The 10,163-nt window shown below is 59.2% G+C and overlaps 1 protein-coding gene across 2 annotated transcripts; it reads right to left on the bottom strand.

The window, feature by feature from the left end:
• Positions 1–1,481: 1,481 nt before the first annotated feature.
• DLL1 (delta like canonical Notch ligand 1) lies at positions 1,482–9,943 on the bottom strand. Of its 2 annotated transcripts, XM_024122615.3 has the most exons (11): positions 9,168–9,943; positions 8,674–8,970; positions 7,906–7,966; positions 7,416–7,673; positions 5,584–5,644; positions 4,936–5,066; positions 4,645–4,814; positions 4,313–4,529; positions 2,385–3,186; positions 2,076–2,193; positions 1,482–1,978 (listed from the first exon to the last, which is right to left on the bottom strand). In XM_024122615.3, exons 1-11 carry the CDS (start codon positions 9,219–9,221, stop codon positions 1,973–1,975), a joined length of 2,175 nt encoding a protein of 724 aa, XP_023978383.1. In that variant the 5' UTR covers positions 9,222–9,943; the 3' UTR covers positions 1,482–1,972. The 2 variants fall into 2 exon arrangements, with proteins under 2 accessions (XP_023978383.1, XP_028350554.1); XM_028494753.2 differs by lacking the exon at positions 8,674–8,970.
• Between the last annotated feature and the right edge of the window lie 220 nt (positions 9,944–10,163).

Raw genomic sequence — 10,163 nt, 5'->3', positions numbered from 1 at the left:
GGTGACCCCCTCAGTTATTCTAGAATATGCTGCTAACCCTTAAAGTCAGCAGGGGACAGTTTGAATGTGGAGCAGGTTTAGAAGCCTGAACCTCCCTCAGCCGCACTTGGCCCTGACACTGACTTCTTTCCGTGGATGCACTCTCTCCACTGGAGTTGCTGCCCGTGAGCAGTTATTCCCAAGTAACAAGCCAGAGGGGTGGGGAATGGATGGGGTTGTGTTTCAGATGCAGAAGCCCCAGCCGGGTGGCTCCTGGGTGCCGTCTGGCCCCTGATGCTGTTCTCTTGGTCTCCAGTCCAGTGCACATGCATCTCCATCCTTACACACACAAGGATGGTCATGAGGACTGGTTAACACACAACTTGCTTTGTGTCTCCTCCGCAGGAAGAGTCCAGAATTTCTGACTGTACAATAACGACCAATGGAATAAATTCATCACAGTCACTGGGACAAAGGCAACCTCTTCCCTCTAATTAGTTAAGCCCTCTGCCTGTTCCCCTCTGACCCCAGGAATAAACCACTTTTCCCCAACACTAACTTGTCTTCGAGAGCTGACCATCTGCACGGATCCTTTGGAACCACTGAATGGCACCAGTGATGCGGTCTGTTAAATCCCTGCCTTGTTCTCAATAAGAAGCTGAGTTTCTGACAGATAATGATCAAACCAGGCTCTGGAGCCAGCCTGCCCAGATGTGAATGCTGACTTTGCCACTTACCAACCCCGAGCAAGTACCTTCACCTCCCCAAGCCTCAGTCTCCTCAGCTATAAAATGGGAGGAACGAAGCTACTGTCTCGGAGGATTAATGAGATGATTCACGTGGAGGAGCGGCCTGGCCGGTAGTAACCACTCAAGAAGAGTGTTTTTATCATTGCTGTTGTCTGTCCCACGGCAACTGTGGTTGAATTAGGAGGCAACTAACTCTTCTGAATTGGCTAGAAACACACAAACCAATGAATGAGTAAGTATCATTCTAGGACCCAAAGCCTTTGTCATGGCAACATTAAAGTGCTTCGTGGGTACTTAATCCAAAATGAGGCTTTGTTCCAGCCCTGATCAAAATAAGGCTCGGCTGGGAGGTGACCAGGCCCTGGCCAGATGTGAGGTGCGGGTGGCTGTGCCCTCAGGTTTCCCTGATGGTGACCCTCGGAGGGTTCTCTGAGGCGGGAAGAGGGGTGAGGAAAGCTGCTTTTCATCAAAATCCAATGAAGCTGTGCAAAGACCTGAGAAACAGAAAAGCAGAGGCCGTTTCTGTCCTCACGGCCTCGGACGAGTGTGAGTGAAAGTCTGCTCTGACGAGGGGTGAGTAAGTACACCTCCGGATGTCGTTCATAATATTTATTTTGGAAAAATATTTTAAAAAGGAATTTCTTCATTAACAAAACAGTAAAAAAAAAAAAAACCTCAAATAACATTTGCACAATATTCCATAAATACATTTATATACAAAAAAATATAGTCACATAGACCCGAAGTGCCTTTGTACATATTTACCAAGAATTTAAATTATAAAAATGAACATCACAAAATACTCAAGCTTTACAGATATCATGAAAAATATTTTTACAAATCCAAAAAATAACGCACATTTTTTTCCACCTAGAAAAAACACATTTTAGTATCAAAAAGGACAATAAAGGCAGTGTTTGTGATTCTAATTCAAGAAAAGACTGGCTCATAAGAATCCAAAATATACACTTCAAGCAGTGCGTGCTTCTTACGTGGTGATCAAGTCCATTCATTTAAATATATATTTCTTAAAAGCAACTGTCCATAGTGCAATGGAAACGTCCTGAAAGGCAGTGCGGCAGGCGCCTGGAACGCCTGCCGGCCGCGCCCTCGGCAGGCAGAGGGCCTGGCCTGCCAGCAGCAGTCACGAGCACCTCGCTCCGCTCAGCAGCATCGTCGGGGCAGATATCCTTGGAAGTTCACTCAGTCTAAGAGAAACGGGGATTCGCCACATCACCTCCACTTTACACCTAGAGGGACCACGAGACAGAGGGGAGGTTGGCGCGAGTCAGAGGCCCAGTTCCGACCCAGCCCGGCCGAGGGTGGCTCGGGCAGCCGCGCACTGACCTCAGTTGCGATGACGCACTCGTCCTTCTCCTCGGATATGACGTACACCGACTGGTACTTTGTGTCTTTCGAAGTGGAGTACACAGAGTCCGGCCTTTTCCTTTCAGCTGCTTCTCCACTAGAAGGGAAATGAAAGCGAACCACAGTCAACACGTGAAAACATTTCTGAACGCGACAACGACCGGAGCTTGGAGGGACACAGCCAGCCGGTCCCCCTTGCCAGCCCGGCCCGAGGCACCCCCCGAGGGCCGGGCACCCTACCCTCCCTGCTGGCCTTCCCGCCCGTCCCCTCTGGCCCACGGCACGCACCCCCTGAGGCTCGGGGCGCTCTTCTCCTCCCCCGCAGAGCCCTGGGGCTGGGGCTGGCACTTGGCATCACGCTTGCTGTGGGGTTCCCCGGTGGCGGCGGCACCCTTGAGGTCCTGCAGCAGGTTATAGCCCACGGCGGGGTCGCAAGCCTTGAGGCTGTTCTTCTCGGTGCCGGGCTCCGTGTGGAGGTCCACCTTCTTGTTGGTGTTCTTGATCTGCGTGGCCCCGATGACGCTGACAGAGATGTCCTTCTCCCGCTGGCGGTTGGCCAGGTTATTCATGGTCTCCGCCTCCCCCGGGCAGGGCTCGGCGGGGGGCCGGCGCTTCTGCAGCCTCAGCCGGACGCAGACCACGGCGGCAGCGCAGCCCAGGAGCAAGGTGAGCACGAGGACCACGCCCGCGCCGACGGCCACCCAGGGGAACGGGCCGCCTTGGCCCTCCACGTACTTCTCGGTGAGGTCCACCACCACGGGGCCCGGGGGCAGCTCGGGAAGCAGGAACTGGCAGTTGGGGCCCCCGTAGCCTCGGGCGCACTCGCACAGGTAGCGGAGGGCCCGCTCGTGGCAGGTGGCCCCGTTGTGGCAGGGCGCGTGCTCACACCTGCTGACGGGGGCGCTGCAGTTCCTGCCCGTGTACCCGGGGGGGCAGGTGCAGGAATACTCATTCCCGCCGTCCCGGCAGGTGCCGCCGTTGGCACACGGGGAAGAGGCACAGTCGTCCACGTTGTCCTCACAGCGCCTCCCAGAGAAGCCGGCCTGGCAGCGGCAGACGTAAGCATCGCCAAGGTCTACGCACTGTGCACCTGGGACACGGACAAGGGCAGCGGCTTGTCACCCAGAAAATGCCCTGAAGCACGTGCTGCCCCGGCCGCTGCATCACACACCAGAGCAGAGACACGGGGGCAGACCAGACAGCGGCCACCGCTTAAGACAACACACATCAAACACGAGCCCACGGCGAGGGCCGGGGTGGGGTTTCTGGTCGAGCTCCATAAATTACCTAAAAGATACAGGCTAATACCTCCTGACGTGCACCGTGCAAAGCGCTTTGCTGCAGTGCTGCATTCACCTTCACAGCAAGCCCACAAAGGACCCAGTTTGCAGATGAGGAAACCAAGGCTTAAAGAGGATGACGTGCTTGCCCGCAGTTACACGGTTAGTGACAAGTAAGACTCGAAACAGAAGGAAAGAGAAAAGAAGAAAGGAAGGGAGGGAGGAGGCTGGGGTTCGGTCTTTGTCCTTCCGGAGCCAAGCCTGCTAAACCTCCCTATTCTTCCTCTCTAAACATGAAGCATCCACTGCTCTATTGGTTCAGTGGCTAGAAACCAACAGGAGAAAGAGCTTGACCCCAGGACTGCCACACCTTCTGTACAGAATATGGAGAGCAAAGCAAGCTGATTCCTCTCCATCGATTATCACACCCAACGCAGAAGCTCCAGAAGCTTCCAGAATGGTCCAGCCTGTCTGGGGCCCAGCTTCCCCCTCTGTGAGTTTGCTTAGGGCATCCCACCCACTCGTGGAGACCATACGTCCTCGCAGCAGACGGCTCTGCTTGGTGACGGAGCAGAGCTGGGCTTCCCTCCGAAAGCGCAGTGGCTGGGCTGGCGCCGGGGCTGACCCACTGATGTTCGGAGTCTCGGGCACCCGAGGTGCCGCAGGGCCGCGAGCAAGTCACTGCATCTCCACCTGAGCCGGGCCCTGCGGAGAAGGAACGCTCCTGCCTGCCTTCCTCGCTCCCTGGGTGCTTCCAGACTCGAGGACACGATTTCTGTGAACACTTTCTCACTGTTCAGACAAAAGGGCTTCTGAAACTCAAGGCAACTCACAAAGTGATGAACTCAGCCTGAAACTAAACTCTGCGCTTCTGACGCGTTCTCGCCAGTGTGGACCACTGGACAAAGTCTCGGATGGGTCAGGCGGCCCCCTTACCATTGGAACAGGGTGAGGAACTGCAGGAATCCATTTTCTTCTCACAGTTAAAGCCAGAGAAGCCCCCAGGGCAGCGGCAGGTGTACCCTCCCTTGGGGTTGTCCGAGCACCGTCCCCCGTTGAAGCAGGGGCCGTCGGCACACACCATGGCACTCAGCTCGCAGATCCTGCCGTAGAAGCCAGGCGGGCAGGTGCAGGAGTAGCTGTTCTCGAGGTCCTGAGTAATGGAGAAGATGAAGAAAGCTTTCCTACGTCGTTCCGAGGGACCCACACGCTCTGTCTCAAACCAGGGTTCCCAGTTCGGCAGGAGAGCCCACGGTGGCCAGACTCACCGTGCAGCTCCCTCCATTCCTGCAGGGGCTGGCACTGCACTCGTCCACCTCCGTCTCGCAGTTGGCCCCCGTGTACCCAGGCCGGCAAGAGCAAGTGTAGCTTCCCTGGCCCGTGTTGGTGCAGGTGGCCCCGTTCTTGCAGGGCTTGTGGTGTGTGCAGTAGTTCAGGTCTGTGAGGGTGGAGACAGGAAGAGGAGGAGAAGGGAGGCCCAGGGTTAAATTCGGGAGACGGTACTTCCCCGTGACAGCGCCAGGGAAGCCAGGCTGCCTGGCGGGGGACGGGAGGCTTACCCTGGTTGCAGAAAAGGCCCCCCCAGCCTTCCTGGCAGTTGCATTGCCAGGGCTGCTGGCAGGTGCCGTGGAGACAGCCGGGGTACCGAATGCACTGGTCACAGTACCGGCCCTGCCAGCCCACTCTGCACCTTCGAGGAGAGGACAGAGTCAGTGGACGCCGACGCCACCGGGTTCCTAGCAACACCTTTCCCACTCACGAGAGACTGTCTTCCAACAGCATCAACACCGCTGGTTCTCAAGCGAGGCAGGACACTGGACCGTCCTCAGGAGCTTTAAACCACATGGATGCCTTCATCCCACGTCAGAGGGTCTGACTCTGGGTACAAGGACCAACCAGGGCAGCATCTCTAGGTAATTCTAACGTGCTGCGAAGTTTGAGAACCAACTAAACTCTCTCCTCTTCTGTGCCAATTCTTTTTAAACCTCCATCTGTAAGTTCCACAACCACTGAGGAGCTTAGATGGATGACAACCCTTGACCCTATGCCCGTCCATGTATTTATTTAGTAGAAACACAGAAAAACAGCCGCCTCCAACCAGCTAACCTTACCTGCGGTTTTCAAAAGAGCATCTAGAGATGCTTTACTGATACACTAGGTGTAAAAGGACAGCAAGAGAAAGAAGAAAGCAACTTCTGCAAACTTACTTGCATTCCCCTGGCTTGTCACAAAACCCGTGCTGCTCATCACACCCCGGCAAGCAGATGGCTGCAGGAAGAAAAGGCACAGGGTCAAGCCCACCAGAGTGGCCCCCGGCACAGCAGGGCTACAGACCGTGCCCAGCTCCGCCACAGAGCCTCGCCGAGCCCCGGGCATCGACCGTCCTGCCCGGTAACCAGGGCGGACTTTACTCAGCCCAGGAGGAGCATTCTTCTTAACACAGCAGCTCCAGGACAAAAGAGCGCGGAAGCCCACCCCCACCCGGCCCCTTTTCTTCTAAGAGAGGGTCAGAAGTCCTTCCCCCTCCTCCTCCCCCACTTCCCAATTCTATGCACAAAGCTCCACCTCTTAATACCCAGAAAGTGTGTGTGTAGATAAGGGTGGACAGCTGGTATGCAGAGTACCAGGGCAAGACAGCTGCTCTATTGTCTGTTCTCTCCCAGCAGCTGCCCCAGTGCAACAATACCGGCCTCCCCCTCGCCCCCCATGCCCCCACCCTTCACACACACCCCAGCGTGTACGCCGTGCGCGCGCGCGCGCGCGCACACACACACACACACACACACACACACACACACGTGCACCCTTTCCACCAATGGGAACAGGCATGCGTCCCAGCCGCCTATCCCCGGAGAGATCTAATCGATGGCACGCGCGAGCTGGGGGCGGGGACAGACTCCAGTGTTTGAATAAGAAGAAAAAAAGTTTAAGTTTATGGCAACCCCACGGTGAAGGAGAGGGAGGGTAGCCAGGAGGGAGGCGGCAGGCCGGCCAGAGGTCCCGGAGGGGGTGGGGAGGCTGGAGGCTGAGGTTTCAGCGGGCTTTTCCTTCTCCTGGTTGTGAAACTCATTAACAAGCCGCTCCACAAGTTTTTAAGACAACAGAGCCAGCTCAGGCCAAGGCGAGCTCAAAGGAGCTGTGGAAGGCCGAGCGGGCTGAGCGACAATGACGCTGCAGGTACGCGCCAATCCAAACTGAGAAACTGCACCTCCGGGCGCGAGGTTCTGTCCTGCCAGAGAAGGTTCCCAGGCTGGGGGCAGAAGGGAAGTCCCCTGGGGTTTCTGGGGAAGCTCTGGGGCCCGCCCCACCCGACACGTAGCGTGCGAGGCGGCAGCGAGGCAAGTGGGGCCCCGCTGAACAGGCCCGGGAGCCAGCCGGTCCTCACAAGCCTCCTGCTGCCCCCGCACCTGTGCAGCTGCCCTGCCTGCCTGGAGGATACGGAAGTACAGGCAGGCAGGGCCTAAGTCACTTTGGTAACGCTAGGTCCCCCTCCCAGGCAGGGCGCTACGTGAGCATCCCGCAAGCAGGACAAGCAGACCCAAGCAGGGCCGCAGGGCCAGGCCTCAAATCACACCCACCCACGCCCACAGACCCTGCGAGTGAAAATGCCACGAACGGTGGAATGATTTCAAACAGGCCGAGCACACCCACTCCGGAGAGCAAATGAAGCGCTTTTCACCGAGAAGGGGTCTGGGCAAAGGGAGCTCCTTGGCTCAAAGCACGCCCCGCCCACAGCCTCCCCCTCTTCCTCCCCCCTCCCCCCCTCCCTTCCCTCAGGCTTACTTCCTGACCCCTGGCCCCGGGTCCAAAATGCTCCCTGATTAAGAAAGGCAGCTTCCCGTCGCGGAAGTTAACGCGTCTCAGTCGACCGCAGCCTGCCACTGGCTAACCGTGGGGTCTCAGCACCTCTCTGGCCCCGGCCCGGTCTCCCCAGCAGAACATCTCTCCGGGGCTAAAACCCGCAGATGCCAGCCGCTCGCCGGGGAGTGCCGGCCGGGGAGGGGCAAGCTGAGGGGGCGGCGGCCTCCCGCGGACTCACGCTCGGCGCAGTAGTGGCCTCTCCAGCCGGGCCTGCAGACTTTGTCCCCTCTCTCCCCGCAGGCGAAGTGGCCGAAGGCGTCGTCGCGGGGCCGGCAGAAGACAGAGCAGCCTTCCCCGTAGTAATGCTCGTCGCACACGAAGCGGTAGGAGTACTTGAGGTCCGTGCGGCCGCTGCTGTGCAGGTCCTGGGACCACTCCCCGCCCACCGTCAGGTGCCTCTGCGTGGCCAGGCGGCTGATGAGCCTTTCTGGGTTCTCTGCGGGAAGAGGATGCTCTGTTGGTTCTGACTGGGGACCCAGAGGCTTGGGGAGCGAGGGAGGCAGAAAGGGTGCCGGGCAAGGAGGCTGAAGGCCCTTCTCCGCAGCCTTCCAGAGTGACTTGCAGAATGAAAGATGTAGACGTTTGCTTCTGGGGAGATTTGAACTCAAATACATAATAACTGGAGACGCAGTTTGCACAGTTTGGGAGTTTTTTTGGTTTGTTTTTACCTGTTGCGAGGTCATCGGGAGAATCAGTGTGGAGAGCTTCAATGATCAGAGAGAACGTTCCCTGGAGGAAGGGGGAAGAGACAGAAGATAAGCCAGAAATGTTCAAAAAAGAATCAAAGCTTTCGGGACCACCAAGTCGTCGCAGATCTGTGTGCAGTGGGTCGTGGGGAGGGGTCTCTGTACATCTCTTGTCTGATTTCACTTTCCTTAAGGAAATGGAAGAACTGTTTAAAGAGTGGTTTCCTGACGTGATTTTGCAGCCTGTTAATACAGGATATCGCGGTAAAAAAAGAAAAGAAAAGAAGGAAAAGAAAAGGAAAAACGATTGCGCGGAGCAGGCGGGGCTGGAGGGGCCTGTCTGCAGTCTTCTGGGGAAGGACCCAAGCAGAGGGGGCTGGGGGCCGTCAGGCTGCGAGGACGACTGAACAACTAGCCGGTCCACGAGCCGGGGAACTAGAACTTTCCCAAGAGAAGGGGCCCGTTCAACTCGGGGGCTAGGCGCAGAGACCGGATACGGAAATGTCCCGGGTCCTCAGCCTCTCTGCCTCACTCTACCCCGGCTGTCACCTCCCACACTGCCCCCCGCCGCCGCCGCCGCCGCCGCCGCCGCCTCCTGCAGATCCCCCGGGCGTGGAGTCAATGCCCCAGCCCCCCGCGGACCGCGGCGCCCACCTGCCCAGGCCCAGCCGCGCGCCCCCGCCGCGCCCCGGAGCAGGGCCCACCTGCCGCCCGCCCCGCCCGCCCCGCGCCCGCAGGTGCGGCGCTCACCGGCCAGGTGAAGCCAAAGGGGAAGCGGATGGGGTTGCTGAAGGCGGAGTCCGCGCCCGCGCCGTCCGGGAGGCTGAAGGAGTCGACGCCCAGCACCGGCGTGACGGCGCTGCCGTAGGTGCAGGGAGGCTCGGGGGACACGCTGGCCTGGTAGTGCTTGAGGCACACGCGGAAGAAAGTCCTGCAGGCGCACGGCGGCGGCCCCGCGCCCCCGCGGCAGCAGTTGCGGTTCCCCAGCAGCCCCTTCTTGTTGACGAACTCCTGCAGCTTCAGCTCGAACACCCCGGAGCTCCAGACCTGCGGGCGAGGCTAGGGCGTGGGGCTCCGGGCGCGGGGAGCCCGCCCGGCCTCGTCCTGCCCCGGGCCCTGCCCCGGGCCCTGCCCCCGCGCGGCCCGCGGCGCGGGTCCCCCCACCTGACGCCACAGGGAGCCGGAGAGCCCCGCTGACAGCCTACCTGACGGCGCGGCCCTTAGGACCCCGCCTGGCAACTTACCTGGCACAGCAGGGCCGAGAGCACGGCGAGGGCCAGGGCGCACCGCCGGCCCATGGTGCACCGCCGGCCGCGCTCGCTCTCCTCGCGTCCCCCTTCTCTTCCGAAACCGCCAGGGAATGCTCGGGGAGGAAGGTGTCTCCAGGAGCGCGGGCAGGAAAGCGCCGCCGCTTCGCCTCGGGCTGGGATTATCCGGACTTCTTTCCTCAAGGGTCCGTCTCCGGCTCTTTCGGAGGCCGAGGTTCCTTAGATCCTCCCTGCGAAGGCGACTGCGGCTCCGGGGATGCACGAGGGGAAAAAAAAAAAAAAAAAGGGCTCCCCGGAGAGATTGCTTCTGGCGCGGCAACTTTCGGTTTTCCCCTCTTTCTTCCAATCCACGAGTAGGTAGGGGTCCTCTGCTTCCTGGTTTTGTCTCAAGATTCTTCGCAGGAAAAAAAAAAAAAAAAGGAAGAAAGAAAGAAAGAAAGAAAAAAAGAGAGGAGAGAAAGCGTCCAGATATTCAGCCCAATTCCCAACGAGCTGCAGGGCTCCCCGCGAGTCCGATTAGCGAGCCGGGGTCTGGAAATCCCACGCGCGAGGCGGTAATCCGGCGCCGGCGGAGCGCCCGCGGGTGCGGCCCGGCCGGCTCACTCGGCGGCCGCGGTCCGGGGAGCGCCCTGGACCCGAGTTTTTCCCAGGGACCCAGCCAGTGCCATCCAGGTCAACACCCGGGGTCCCGGACCGGGTCTCGGCGGAGGCTGCGCGCCAGGCTGTGCGTCCGGTGCGGCGCCGGCCGGGGCTCCGCGGGCGCGCAGGGGCTCGGGCTCGCCCCGCGCCGCCGCCTTATATCCCGCCGGCCGCCCGCATGGCTAATGAGATGCAAATGAGCAGCCCCCCAATCTGGCGAGAGCTGTCACAAAGGAGCCACTTTTCCAAACCCTCCTCTCAATGGATCGCCAAATGGTCAGTGAGCTGTAAAATGTGCAACCCTCCTCCCCGCCCCCCCCCTCCCCGCCCCCG

The sequence above is a fragment of the Physeter macrocephalus genome, chromosome 10, assembly GCF_002837175.3.
Source record: "Physeter macrocephalus isolate SW-GA chromosome 10, ASM283717v5, whole genome shotgun sequence".
NCBI classification, from domain to species: Eukaryota; Metazoa; Chordata; class Mammalia; order Artiodactyla; family Physeteridae; genus Physeter; species Physeter macrocephalus.
This window is presented reverse-complemented; position numbering and strand designations above follow the sequence as displayed.

Bases quoted from the DNA above. Each gene is read 5' to 3' on its own strand.
- DLL1 (XM_024122615.3), bottom strand. From the start codon at position 9,221: ATGGGCCGGCGGTGCGCCCTGGCCCTCGCCGTGCTCTCGGCCCTGCTG. The intron at 4,530-4,644 runs GTGAGTCTGGCC...TCCATTACTCAG, and splicing joins GGAATGGAGGGAGCTGCACG to GACCTCGAGAACAGCTACTC. The intron at 3,187-4,312 runs GTAAGGGGGCCG...TCCGTGTCCCAG, and splicing joins TTCCTCACCCTGTTCCAATG to GTGCACAGTGCGTAGACCTT.